Raw genomic sequence first — 15,392 nt, 5'->3', positions numbered from 1 at the left:
CTTCCACATTACAAGTACTTTGACAGCCCTACTACTGCTTTACTGATGCCGCCTCTACTGTTACTTCAAGAATAAATGAGTAGAGTGGATTGAGTAGAAAAGAATATAATATATATTTAATTTCACTTTTAGATAAAGGTGTGGACTCCATTTAAAAAAAACAAAAAAAAACAAACAAGCTGTACGATAATCATCTTTAATGATAGTATTTATAGAAATTTATTTTGAAGACCTTTAGGTTTGCACACGCACACCTCTTTCACTCGGTCAAGGCCAGTGTTTCTCATACAAACAAGCTCATAGGAGCAGTGAGTGATGGGCAGAGGGTCCATGTTAAGGACCATGGTAAATAAACTGAGACCTTCCACTATTTATCTCCCCGTGTGTCTCTGCCAGAGACACTGGAGCCAGTCAGCTGGTATTTTTTGTCTCTTGACCTTGTCCAGGTGACGTAGATACGCTGCGTCACTGGATCATGCACTAAAGTCAGTCTTTTATCATTTGTCATTTTATCTCACGCACTCACCTAACAGCATTTGTCTCTCATTCTACAGGTCTCTGTTGTCTGAAAGATATTAGTTATATTATAAGAATGTTATAATCATATTATAGTAAAATTGGTGTTTCTTTTTAGGAGTGTCTGCACATCTCTCTTTCTTGGTTCTCGGTTTCTCTGGTCATCCAAGTCAAACAAGCAGTGAGACTGTGTGTGTGTGTGTGTGTGTGTGTGTGTGTGTGTGTATTTGTGTGGCTGGACAGCAGGAGACAGAGCAATGGGTTCATGGGAATACATTTTGTGTGTGTGTGTGTGTGTGTGTGTTAAATAACTACTCTCATGTTGAGCTTTGTTGAGACCGGAGGTAAGACACAGAAACTCATCTGAGCTAATTGGAAACAGACACACACACACACACACACACACACACACACACACACACACACACACACACACACACACACACACACTGAGAAAGGGCCTTACTTTTGTATGCATGTACTGTAGCAAATATCCATTGACCTTCACTCAAACACGCACACACATATTTATACACTCTTAACTTCATCTACATTTACCGCACACAAACTAGCATGCATTCCCTTTCCCTGACGCAAACACACACACACACACACACACACACACACATATATACACACACACACAGGGCTATTAAACAAAGACAGAGTAGTCTTTGTCTTTCAAGTACACAAAAGTGTACTCCTACTGCATGTTGGCACAGCTGTGTGTGTGTTGCCAATAGACCGTCTGAAGTCTTCTCTAATAACATCCATCTAATCCACTAAAGAGTCTGAATCCAAATCAAGATATCCGTGTCTTTAAAATTGCTGTGGCATTAGCGTAGAAATCATTACAGAATGTTTGCAGAATCACTTCGCCATCTTAAAGGAGAACTCTGAATGATACAGGTATACCACTGCAGATATAAGTTGATTAATGGATTAGTGTTGCAAGTGTTGAAAACACAAACATTGTTATTTTTATTTTTTTTGCAGGCAGTGTTACATGAGGAAAATAAAGAAAAATTCACCCCCAAAATCCCAATAATTAGTTGCAGCCCTAATCACATTTGTCTCTGCGTGTTTAGTACAACTGAATGTGTATTAGCCTAGCTTAGCACAAAGACTGCCTTACTGTTCCTTTAAGTCTGAAAATAATACAACAAATGTAATAGTGGTCCTGATTTAAAAACCTTTTAAATATAGTTTGACGAAAACAGTGTTAACGTAAGGCACACTTAGCTTCTATCTTCTTTTTTTTTGCATTTAACATTTTGCATGTCATGGTCTTCCTCAGAGACTGGAATTTGCTCAGCTGTCATCGAGATAGCTTAGTTGCCATCACATGATTGATACCATGCTTACACTAGGAGGTTTGTATATTGGGAAAGAAAGGCAAACTCCATCTGCTGAGGGAGACCATGAGATACAGCTGAAAGCTCAGTGAAAAGCTAGTGGACCTTGAGTTGTGATTTTTTTTTGTCCAGCTACGGTTTATTAGGTCAAGAATGAACTTTCAACTTTTGAATATAATTTCTGTACAGGTGGTTTTAAACTGACAAACACAGAGCATCTCAATTTAAAGACAAATTCTTTATATATGTAGTACATGTGGAGGAATATGGCCCTTTTGGTTTAGGCCTCAGTCACCTTGCCTCGTTCTCCACGTTCTGCTGAGTCTTCAGAGTCCAAGGCTTTCACAACAGTCGCTGCGAATGGACTGACGCACTTGTGGTCAGACCTGGCCTCCGAGTTTGTTTTGCTCTCATGGCACTGAGTCACGGCCCGACAAATACCCTGGAACTACATTTTTTCAACTGACGTGCTCTGGTTTTAACTTCTGATTGAACTCACTCTCTGGATTTCCACCTGTTTTTCTTTTTTTCTCATATTGGCTGGTTTTGTTTCATGGAATTGGTTTGACTCTGCATGAATTGCCAGGAGCCTTTGGTATTTGCTGAAATCATCTGAGGCTTTTTCCCCCCTTTTTGTTCATGTTGGTGAGGCACAGCCTGTCCAGTGGAGGTTTGACTGATTTTGTGGTTCCTCCTCTGTGTTCTGCATTAGATTTACTTTCTTTACACGAACCAGGCTAGACTGTCTCATACTTTTCTTTGTGTTAATGCAGCTCCTAGACAGCACACAGAAAATATAAGGAATCTGACAGTTGGTCTGTCCACCACTTTGGTGCAGACTGAAACAAATATTGCACAGATTGCCATGAACCTTTATACATTTATTCGTGGTACCCAGAGGATGAATCCCTTTAACCTTGTTGATCTCTTGACTTTTCTCTAGCGCCACCATGAGGTTCACATTTGTGGTTTTGAGTGAAATATTTCTACAGCTATTGGATAGATAAAAATGTGATCCCCTGAGTTTTCATCTTGTGTTTTTTTTTTTTTTTATTTGTCCAGTACTAGTATGACCTAATATCTGCAAATTGATTCCTGTCAGCCTCAGCTGTACTTTGTGTGCAGTCTTACTTAGCAATTGTTAGCATGCTAACGCACTAAACATAATAAACATGGCTATACCTGCTAAACATGAGGATGTAAGCATCGTCATCATGACGACGCATGCTGTAGTTGCTCTTGTATAGTTTCTATTTTATTCTTTTCTTATTTTTATTTTATATACCTATTATTTGTTATTGCACTTTATTTATATCTACAATTTCCTGTCTTTGTGCTTCTGCAACACCCACATTTCCCTTCTGGGAATCATAAAGTTTTATCCTATGTTTGCATGCCGAGGCTAGCAATTTAGCTCAAAGCGCTGGTTTGCTAAAGTACAAAGTACAGCCTCACAGAACAGCTAACATTGCTTGTGAATTCTTTGTCTTGTTTTTACATCACTTTTTAAACAATTTTAGTCAAGAAAGGAGAAAACTATAATTACTACTACTTTCACTCCTAACAGTAATGCTACTAATAATTTAAATAGATTTATTTGATCCACAATATGGGGGGAGAATCTATAAAATTAACCAGAAAGAATGAGAAGAAGATACGTTGGTTGAGGAGAGTGTGTACCTCAATGTGTTTGGAGTCTTTGATGTTTTCCACTGTAATTTATTTCATTTCAAAAACGATCCCTCAAAGCCTGTGTACATGTTCATCACCAGTCAGTTTCACAATATCAACTCTTCAAAGTCCTAAAAGTTCTAGGAAAGCAGCTGCATTCTTTAAAAAAAGAGACAAAGAAGAGAAAGTGTGCTTTGGCACTCTGCTGCAGTGACTGTGTGCAGATGTGAGGGATGAAAAAATGGCTGTGAAAAAGAGAAATGTAGAAATCCATAAATCCAGAAGTTGTCATAATGATTGTTGTGATGTGTTAGTTTTTTACAGAGTACGGCCCTGACTACTCGCTGGAGATAAGCCCAAGCTGTCGACCAGACCGCAACGACAGCAAACACCTGGACCAAGTCATCAGCACCATCAAAGGTGTGTGTGTGTGTGTGTTATGTGTCTGTGCTTGTGTGCATGTACAGGTGTGGATGAGGGTAAACAGGTGGGTGGGTGTTTGTGTGTCTCCCTGAACCCTGTCTCACCTAACAACCCTTTTCTCTCTGCATGTTTCTTTTTATGTGTGGTTTCATGTGTCTGTTCTTGTTTCCATACGTCGCTGTGTGGGATGAAAGTCTGACTTGTTCTTCTTTTCTTTCTTTTTTTCCTCTCCTCCCTGTTGCTCTTGACATCCTTTTGTGTGTGAATATACTGCTGACCCCGCTCTTTTTACCCACAACCTCCTCACTCAGAGTCTGGGTCTTGATACATGTGGTATTAGTAACCTTTTTGCATCTTTCTATTTCTATATGTTCCTTTTTATATGTGTGTTTGTATATGAATCTGTGTGTGTCTGTAGCCATGTGGTTAAGCCTAAAGCTGGGCCTTTGGTCCCTGCGCTGACAGCCCGCAGCACCCAGGAGAGATCCTCCGGCAGGGTGAAACTTAGGCGAAAAGTTGAGCGGCGGGAGAATAATTGTTAGGAAGACGAGGTCAGAAACAGGCGAGGAGTATGTCTGCGAGTCGAGTTTATTTTCCGTAAATTATGCTTTATATAGCCAGGTTTTTTGAGAGACCAAAAATCTGAATTTGATCATTGGGTGTCTTGTAAATGTTAAAAAACCGGTGTGATGAAGTGTTAACCACAGACCCAACAGGAAATCCTCCTTCCTTTCCCTCCATCAGTGAAATGTTATATTTGACACAGCATTTATCCTGTGTGTGTGTGTGTGTGTGTGTGTGTGTGTGTGTGTGTGTGTGTGTGTGAGAGAGAGAGAGAGAGTGATTGAATGAAAGGTGCTAAAACACTGTGGACCTTCTCAGATTTCTTGCATTCATCCTGGCAACTCTCTACATAGCAAATGGGGCATTTTACAGCTGTTTTCCACACTGAAGTGCCAAATGTAATAGAAGTGCTATTAAATCGCTTCTTCAATGTAGTGTGACGGGACAGATTGATTGGCAAGCTCAATTCTGTCACCTTTCACTCCCTCTGCGAATGATTATTTTTATGATTTAATATAGTCAAACACATAAATGACAGGTGTATCCTATTGTAGCAGGTGAATCTAGAACAGTGATTTCATTGTGGGTCATTCTACCTGCTAACTGATACATGTAACGCCTGGACTGCTATACTGAAGACCAATAAATAATCTCCAAAATCCATTCTGTTCATCTGAAATTGGTAAAAAAAAAAAAAAAAAGCTTATTTCCTATGTTCGGTCAGGTCTGAAACCAAAACAACACGCAGCCATGTCCAATTAAGCTAATTATCAAACCCCTTCCTAAACGTTGACTTCACAAATTTGAATTAAGATGTGATCAGATAGAACCTGAAGTGAATTTAGGAGGCTGTTGAAAATGTTTAAACTTGGCTTCATGTAACAAATCTTTCTACATTATCGCTCTACGACAAAACATTCGCACATTAGTTGTCATAATTTGCACCAGCTCGTTACTGAGGAACGCTATAGAGGCAGTTGGTCTGAGTAATACACCAGCAACTCAGGTCAGCTTTTTTATGGCAACCCGCAAAACCTGTACATATCCTGCATTGTCTCCAGTTTCGTGTGGGGTTGCTATGAAGACCATCTACATTGAGGGGGTACTATATCTGCAACAGAAAACAGAGGACTGGACAACAAAAGTTGGGTGAAGTAGAGGTGAGGCTAGTTGAGCTGGTTCAAGCGATGGGTAAGCGGCAAAAACAGAAGGAGGCACGACCCTGTGGAGCAATTCAGTATTACAGTTAATTCACACAGAAGTCTAACTGAGTAGAAGTAGAAAAAATGTAGACACACTCTGCACACTCGCAGTAGATGCATATAGTAAGAGACTTGTGTTTGTAAAGGAAAAATATCTGTTCTCAAATTTTTTCCACATTAAGAGTGGTTGTGGTATCAATTAGCAACAAAAATTTAACAGAACAACTCATCTTACTGTTGCAAATGACAAACAAAAACCCTGCTGGATGTAGTAGCAGCTTAACCAAACAGCATTAAGTTCTCCGCTCTGAAGAACTCCAGGTCACATCAAATCAGGGTAACAGCAGTTTATTTGCCGAAATTCAGTTGGTCTGTTGGCTCGCATTAAATCATCATGACCGGAGGGTTTGAAAGTATCGCTGGTTTCCAGTCATGCTGCTTTTATTAGGGGCGACAGAGGGAACGAGTGGATGAACGGATGGACGGAGAGAATAAAAGGGAGGAGAAATTAAATACAGACGAGCCAAAGATGGAGAGAAACTGGGAAAATGTGTTTGGCTGCTGCGTCCCATCTGCCTTTCCTGTCAGATACCTTTTTCCCTGTCCTGCCTTTGTTCAGTCAGAGTTGGTTCAGTGTGTAAATTTACTGAATATTTAGCTATTGCTTGGATGTATTTGATTTTGCATCTTTTTTCCCTCCCTCAAAATATATTTTACAAAATGTATCTCCATACTTTTTGTGCCCGTCCCTATTATTGTTACTGGACAAAGATGATCCCATATGACCTTTTGTTATTTTAATATTTTTTTAAAATTCACCCTCTTTTTTTCAGTTTCACCCTCTCATTATGTGAATCTGGAGTATTTTTGCGGCTTCTCTATTCCCCTCTTTCTTCTATTGAGGTTTTGGTCCTGGTTTCAACCTGTCACATCTGTTTAATGTCCATACTCATTCTTTCTTTCTTTTCTTTTGTCTCTCTGTCTTTTCGACCAACTTATGCTCTCCGTCAAGCCAGAAACGACTTTTTTTTAACAAGGAGTTCTGTCACAAAGGCGCTGTACCACACAACAAGCAAACACCAAACCAAATGAGAAGTGACCATATTATAAATGTAAATACTGAAGAAAAATGTGCGTGTCTTTTCGTCTCCATCTCTGATTAAAGAAAGCCCTACATGTCTGCTGACTTAACTAATGCGTACACATGAACACAGAATAAGGATTGGCTTTAACAGACACACACACACACACACCTCTAGGCAAACATATCCACATGACATCATTGGGGTGGATAAGTGTTTCTCTGGTTTGGAAGTGCTGTGCTGCTCATAAACATTGGTTTCCCTGAGAAACTGGGCAGTGTGAGATGTATGTTTGCGTGTGTGTGTTTGTTTGTGTGCCCACATCTGCTCTGTTTGCTGGCACGAATTGACTGTACAGATTTGAATCTTTAAAGCGGTAATATCCAAAATTCTTTCTTTTCGTTAAGCATGTGTTATGTCCCAAACCCATATGTTTAACTAACACTGTACATCACACACAACACAATATGTGCTCAATGCTCACTATGAGAAAATACTATTTTGTATCAACAGGAAATGATTCAAAGCATGCTTATAATTTCTCAATGGATACAGAATGACTTTACTCTTCTTAGAGATTTAATTTTTTCCTGAGGATGGCGCTATTTGAAAGGCTTTGTCAGAAAGGTATTGTCTGTATGGGGACATTTTAGGACAAACTCAGCATACCTGTTAGGCTCAGCTCTACAGAGAGACGGATTCAGACTAAGCGTGACTTTTGTCAACCTCATCAGCACCTAATTTCCTTAGATTCTGCTGTGTGTTGAGCCAACCCGTTCTCACTCCCTGACTCCTCACATGGTCAAGACCCATCGGCGTCAGTTTGTAATGCACTGTGGATCCCCATAGCATCATAGTTCAACGCAGTGGAGGAAGCCCTGCAGCGTCAGTTTTTGACGGTAAAGGCAGGTATATGATATTTAACACAAAAGACTGAGTAAGGTGGTTTGGGTGGATGGAGGGCCACAACACCAACTTTGAACCAGGAGACCAGTGTTCATGTCCTGCGTGAAACAAAACGTCAGCATTAAATATTTTTTTTAAAGTTACACGAGTTACATAAATTGCAGAAGTTTCGCAAGTGACGTAAGTTTACTTACGTGTTCCTACATAGTTATTTTAACCGAAACATGATCTTTTCCTAACCTTAACCAAGTACTTTCTGTGCCCAAACGTAACCAAATTAATAACGTTTCACAACTTTAATAACGTGCCGTTTAAAAATGGCGACGTTTCAAATGTCTAAAAATGATGCTAAGGGGCAACCCAGGGCGTTAAAAAGCGACGACAAAGGGCCTTGACCAATGTCAATATGTGACGAGTCGGAAGCAAGAATGTGTTGGTTGAGCCGACTGATAATGTTAGCATGCTTGTGTGCTAACATTATCAGTGTTAGCAATAAGCTTGTCGGCTTTACTCTGCATAGAAAAACTTTACTTTATTGTCAGATTTGGCTCAAGTTTTATTAGTATGTGCTGTAATTAATTAGGTGTTCTTAGGCTCAGCTATACTTTCAGCTGAATACTAAACATTTGAACATTAGCATATTAACGTACGCAGAATTATCTCTACAAGACTTAAGCTGATGATACACAGAGCAACTTTTAGAGCAATGGTGCTGGTCAATGTTGCCGTCAATGGTAATGCGTAAAGATTACTACCATAATACCCTTCCCCCACCACTCCGCCACTCACCCTGCACCGCCGCTATCCGTTCAAAACATAGTCGGACTTGCCACTAGCAAGATTGCCCAGCAACATTGCTCAAAAGGTTGCCCCGTGTATCATCAGCTTTAAAGCTTTGCTTTGAGCTGAATGCTAACGTTAGCACTCTTGTTTTCGGTGTCTCTTTAATGTCCTTATCTTCTTTCTGTAAAGCACTTTGCAACCTCTGTATTTTAGTAAGTTTTGGTATGTCGGTGTACCATAGTAATAACGATTTTAGCAAGTTACCTGAGGCTGACATTATGAGTGGCACAAAGTCAGTTGTCAAGATATGTTTCTCTGGACCAAACATTTGTGTTCCTAGAGCCACATTGCTAGCGTGGATAAAAACTCATCACCTTAGCTGCCAAGTCAGTTCATGCAGCAGAAATGACAAAAGCCAACATGGTTCTCATCAGAAATTTGTTGGTTTATTTATTCTCCCAATATAACTGGCCAGATTTTCACTTAATGTATGCGATAGAATAAACAAATGATACACATTGTGGCAAATATTAAAAGCAATATTGTCTCTCTGGTGTTTCCTATTTAGGGGATTACTCAGTCTTTCCTATTGTTTCTGTCTCATACAAACACACTAAGGGTTGTTAAGCGGGTGTATTAATTAAAATGTGATTTTTATTAGGTGACTGTCAGAGGCAGCAGCAGCTGTCTGTGTATTTACAACTCTTTGTTTACGAGACTCTGGTAGCGTGATTTCCCCAGGGTGTGTGTGTGTGTGTGTGTGTGTGTGTGTGTGTGTGTGTGTGTGTGTGTGTGCGCGTGCGCGCCTTCAGCTTCATCAGTGTGTGTAAACTGCCAGCCTTTCTGTGTGACTGTATCTTATCTATGTGTGTGTCAGCATGGAAATATGGCAGCATCTTTACTTCCTGCTTCTCTTGCTCGTTAATTCACCCCTGTGCTGACAAGATGCTTGTCATTTCACACACGCACGCACGCACGCACACACACACACACACACACACACACACACAATAGAATAATATACATTCACACAAAGATATACATCAAGACGTGAAACATGTTCAGAGAAGATATATGTACATATTCAAACTCGAACACGTAGTATTGGGGGGGGGGAAGACACACACACACACACGTGCAGTATACCCACCCACAGACGCTGTGATAGATAGATGTTCACAAGTAGTAAATATCAGAGGCCCCCATGGACACTCATCACTTCACGTGAATTTACCGTCTACATCTGGAAAGTGAGGAGAAGCAGAGAGGGAGAGATATCTGAGGGGGGTTAAAGCTGGGGTAAAGCAGGCAAGTTATTTCAGAAGCACTTTTTATTATATTTGTTGAAATTCTCTTTACATCCGAACACTAAAATGGGTAAAAAATCTGGTATCTGTGGCTGTTGCAGCTTTTTTCCGTTGGATGCTTTCAGTCTAGCTGTTTCTCCAGCGTTGCCTACACCAGCTTTAATCTACATCTATTTCATAATTGACATCTTTCAATTAATCTTATAGTCTATAAAATATCTCAAAATAATAAATATATTCCCAACATAAGTTTCCAAAGGCCATCAGACGTCATCAAATTGCTTTTATCCAACCAACTGACCAGCATCAAAACATATTCAGGAAGAGAGGGATGAAACTGAGGAAGAGGGATAAAAGAAAAAATATAGTACCAGTAACAAATGAAAGATTTTAATCTATTTTGCTTTTGTTAAGCAGAATGTCCTGTTAGCTGTCTTTCAGTCAGTGTTGCTGAGGGACTAAATGTGACTGGTCTTCCTCTTTTCTAATACAGTTTTCCTGTTTTTAGCACACGTCGTGATTTTTCTGCCTTTTTTTGCATTGTTTGCAACCGTTGCCCCAGAGACTCAGTCAGCAACTATCTGTCCTTAGTTGCCTCATTCTTTATTGTTCAAGTATAAACACAGAACCCAGTATGACTCACTTGTAGCTATAAATGCTTTTTGTCGCTGCGATTAACAGTAATCACTGCCTGAATTTGTCGCGGTCAAACTATTAAAAATTATGTAATGTGGACAGGGAAAGCCTTAATCTAAAAAAACGACGATTGTGCTGAGGAAACCCCTTGGATAGTCTCAGCAAAAAACCCTACTATTATAGGCTCACTGCTTCATAGTGTAGTGGAAAGAACAGTGAAAGGCAATGTTTAGGCTGAAAATGGCTCTGCATTTCAAGCTCAAGAGACCGCGTTGATGTGGAACAAATGAAGATGACATACGAGGAAATATCAAAGAAGTAATTCCCAGCTAATGTTTCGATCATGTAATTCTTGAGTTACACTGTGTTTATCAGAGAATATTGAAGAGTAGCTCAGCTATTTTGAAAAAATAGAAATAAGGGATGCATTTATATGTTTGCATTTATGAGGAAATTTAAATGATGCTGTTTTTTTAAGTATATTTATAGTCACAAAAACATTAGGACTACTTTATGTTAGAAAACACACCAAACTGAGTCAGCTGTAACAGCTTTATACCGAGTGTTGCTATTGGGAGTGTGTGAAAAGTAAATAAATACAAAAGTAACAGATAAACAGCCAGTTTCTGACACTCTAAATGGCAGTAGTTGCAGGAATGCAAATGTTACAGACTGCTGAAGACAAAAGAGATCAAGCCTAAACATCAACAATTAAAGGATAACAATGTATTCGCTATGGATTCACATAAACCACAGATCCACAACAGCCACTGTGTTTTTACCGCAGTGAAAATACAATCAAACAACCCATGAAACCATCCCATCTATTGTGTAAGTACGCTGAAGTAAGCCCATCTGACAAGCTCGTGGGGGTTTGTTGGACAAAAAAAAAAATGTTACATGGCTATCTAACGCCAAAACACTGCACAAAGCATTATAATACTGTGAGAGAGGTTTCTCTCACGTTTCTCTTTTCCGTCCTGACAGTTGTGGGATAAACAGTGGGTTTACACTGTTAACTGTTACAACTGGATGACTACACTGTGGCCAAAGTTGGCGAGATTTAAGTGTTTGGCCAGATGACCTATGTCATGTGCCAACACAGTGACCTTGTTAAAATGAATCAGGGCCTAAACCCACACTAGCAGGCTTGGCCAGTAGACGCAAGTTGCTTAAGATGTGCGGTTTAAAGAATTCCTGGGTGTTGACATTTTAATCTGTGCTTGTATTTGGAGTTGCGGGTTTAAACCACCGGTGGTGTCACCTTCTTTACAAAAACAGATACGGAAAGCGAGGCCTAGCGATCAGCCTCCAGAGGACACACATAGATGGAAGTATTAAAAACAGTTTTTTCCAGTGTGCTTCTCGATAAAGCCGGTGCTGTCGTTGCACATGACAGGACTCCACTGACAGCTCCACAATGGCCAACAAACAGGACATCCTCCCTCACTGCGTCAGGGCAATTACTCATCCACTGTGTGTGTGTGTATGTGTGTGTGTGGGTGTGTACGCGCGCAACATGTTTATTTTTCTCAATCAGGCTATTGAACATAACAATAGACAAACGAAGCAGCATTGTTTGCAGTGTAACATATAAAGTAAACGGACGACTAGACTTTATAATGCAGCTATTGTGTCAGAACTCTGTGTGTGTGTCAGACATGGAAACCAGTCTGTGTCCTCATGCAAATGAACTCGCTGTCTAACCTAGTGTTGCTTAACGTTGTCATTTACATATCGATTCCCTTTTTTGCATGCTTGTATTTTCTGAGGAGCGACACGGCTTACCTCGGCCAGATGTTATTTTGCATCCTCATTGGCACAAATGTGTGTGTGTTTGTGTTTATGTGTGCGTTTCTCCTCCATACTGCTTCCATCCTTGGTTTGGTTTCTCCTTGTGTCTGATATATGTGTATTTAGCCTTGTTTTGTGTTCCACTTATTGTGATGACTTTGTCCCCTTTTCATTCCTCCCCCTTCCTGTTTGTTTGTGTGTACATGTGTGTCTGAATGTATTTGTGTTCATGCATCCACCTCACCCTCTCATTTCTCTCTCTCTCTTGTTTACAGGGAATTTAAAGAATGTGGTTTAGGAGTCAGCAGCCTCCTCCTCCTCCACACTCACTCACACACACACACACACACACACACACACACACACACACACACACACACACACCACGTTTCCAAACCAGGTCGATGCTCGGCGGCTTTAATGAAGACAATATGGAGCGGACCCCTTCGGCCCTGAGGCACGGAGCAAACGAGGGAGGGATGAAGGCAGCAAAATGAGAGCGAGTGAGGGTTTTTGGAAAACATTAGCTGAGTGTTTCCAGGGGAAAACAGCTTAATAGGGGGAGGGGGGGTACAATGTTCAGTGTTTGCTGTTTTTAATCATTTGTTTTTTGGAAAAGGTACGTGTGTGTGAATGAGAGGGTTTGTGGTGAGTTCAGCAAGGGCTTGTAAAAATGAATTACAGCATTTTTTTCAGTGCACCCAGAGTTTTTGGTATCAAGGGATGCGTTTGTGTACATCCCATCAGTCAGAGAGATTGTAAACTAAACAGAAAAACAGATTTTTCCAGGCGTCCGGTTTCATGTTCACCCCGGTGCTGCTGTGATTTCAGCCCCCTGAGGACAGAAAATCACTAAAACAGACAAAAGGGTTCCCCAAAGGCCTCGTTATACTTGTAAAAACTCCTGGGTTTCTGAACAGGTCCGGAAATTCCTGAAAAGTACATTAAATTAATTCTCTTGTCTTGAGAAACTTGGAAAGTTTACAAATAAACAGTCTGGAAAAGTTTGGAAAATAGCCGGTTGCACATTGTGGAAGTTGATTTGCTCGGGCACATTATTTTGACCGCTGGGCAAAATGTGCAAATTAAACATCTGGACAGAGTTTGGAATTTTAAATGGAAAATATGCAGGGAAAGTTAAAAACTTTTTTCCATAGACAGACAATAAAAAAGATTACATGAACTTTTGGAGGATTTTAGATAAAAGCAGCAGTCTGGCTCGACAGGAGAAGAAAACAAAATCAATTTATTTCAGGTCAGTAAATAAACAGGACTGGAAACCTATCCTTACAAGTATTTAAATGTTTGAAGGTCACTACAAAGTTCTGTATGATTCCTAGCTGTAGCATCACATTTGTCAATGTGTATAACTTCCATTATACCTTTTGTCATTGACTGATATCTTGGGAATCTGTGGGAACTTTGAAAAAGCAAGAATTGGTGGAGCCCAGTCTGCAGTATAAACAATTCCTCTGTTAAAAAAAATAAACAAAACGTGATCTGCACTGTTGCTATAATGTCTCCAAGGTTATCTGCAAAGTAAATGTATAGTTTGTAGGTTTTTGTTTTTAAAACTCATCGCAAAAAATCGCAGTTTCATTCTTTAATGTAGGTCATTAAGATGCCTAAAACGACTCTAAACATAGATGCAAAGTGCATCTGTTTAGTCCCATGTCTGTAGAAGTTTGGAAAAACAGAAAAATCTTGTTTAATCCCCCCAGCTGTAGTGTTTGTGATGTGGCACGTTAGTCACATCGCACAGCTTTAACTGCTTCACATCAAACTGAACAGCGACCAGATCCTCCTAATGAAGCTGAGGCACATGTGGGGTTTTGACACAAGTGGAAAAACAAGTGAAGGCTCAGCATTGGTAGCAACACAGAAATGTTTGGAAAATGAATTGGATCCATTTTTGAATTTGGGATTGCACTAACTCTGAAAAAAAATCCCAGTCCCGTTGTTAGGAGCCAAATTGCCTTTTAAAAAGTTAATTTCTGATTTTAGAAATAGTCGTTTTGCAAACTCATCGTCCAACTTTCAGCCCCAACCATAACCCTACAGTTTTAAACTACATCTTCCATATTTGTTCAAACTCCATCCACTGGAAGATTTGATCAAAAGCTCTGGAAAAAGCTAGAAGGTGGCCCTTGAGTAATGATGGTTTGTCAGACTACAATAATTGTGGTAACTAAAATCAGTTGTAAAGCATTTAAATCCATTATTATTTAGTTCTGAAGATTCAAGGATCAGTACTAGTCTTTTTTTGTCATTTTGTTTGTATCTTTCTTGCAAATGTTTTAAAAGTTTGAAAATCCTGCCCTATCTGTCACATTTAACAGGCTACGGGCGGTTTTAAATGTAACTTCCACCACAATGTTTAATTCCCAATATATGTAAGTTACAATACTGTTCACAAAACTGTAAACTCACTGTCATTTAACAAAAATCAAACATGAAATCTTGCACAGGAATATTTTAGCAAATTAATCTATCATATTGTTGCATGGAAACTGTTTCCTTTTTTATGTTTATGCATTTGTGCAACTTTTTATTTTTAACTGTTGCCATGTTTTCATGTACATACCACAGGCGTTTGTTGAAATAAAAGACAGGAGAGCATGTTGTTGTCATGTGTTGCGTTTTAAGCAGTGATTTATGCAGTGTGGGCAGGTTAATAGAGGCTTTAATGGAGAGTGTTTGAAAGAGGAACCACAAATGTCGGGCAGTTTCCTTTAGAAGTGATGTTCCCCAAATGAATGGCCTGGAAATTCACACCAAATGTAGGAGTCACCAGTCAGAGCTGGCATGTGCTGAACAGAAGCGTGCTCTTGTGTATGTGTGTGTCTGAGGATTCCCTGTGATCTTTATGAACACTGCTGCGGTCACCTCTGCGGTTTGAGCCCAACGTAGCCGAAGCAAATGAAACTCATTACACCCTTTACGAGTTTGGAAAAGGAGAGACGATTGAAATTCTATCTCATAAACGGGGAGGAGGAGGAGGTGGGGGGGGGTTTACACGGTACCGGGCAGGGACTGTAAACATGAGAGACGTGAGAGCCTTGTGTGCGCTTATGTAGTTTTCTTTGCTCCACGGAGTCAAATTAGAAAAACTCGGGGGGCCCCAGAGAGGACTTGGGGCACCGCTGGAATCCC

At 40.0% G+C, this 15,392-nt stretch overlaps 1 protein-coding gene across 1 annotated transcript in view; it reads left to right on the top strand.

Moving 5' to 3' along the window:
- hdac8 (histone deacetylase 8) overlaps positions 1–14,858 on the top strand; it is a 73,496-nt gene extending 58,638 nt beyond the window's left edge. Inside the window, exons 10-11 of the mRNA XM_038731855.1 lie at positions 3,857–3,962; positions 12,515–14,858. Coding sequence (XP_038587783.1) covers positions 3,857–3,962; positions 12,515–12,537 — 129 coding nt within the window. The 3' untranslated portion in view covers positions 12,538–14,858. The remainder of the gene's footprint in view (positions 1–3,856; positions 3,963–12,514) is intronic.
- Positions 14,859–15,392: the final 534 nt, after the last annotated feature.

This window comes from Micropterus salmoides, unplaced genomic scaffold (assembly GCF_014851395.1).
Source record: "Micropterus salmoides isolate LMB-PRFRI ecotype aquatic unplaced genomic scaffold, ASM1485139v1 Ms_hic_scaffold_2, whole genome shotgun sequence".
NCBI classification, from domain to species: domain Eukaryota; kingdom Metazoa; phylum Chordata; class Actinopteri; order Centrarchiformes; family Centrarchidae; genus Micropterus; species Micropterus salmoides.
This window is presented reverse-complemented; position numbering and strand designations above follow the sequence as displayed.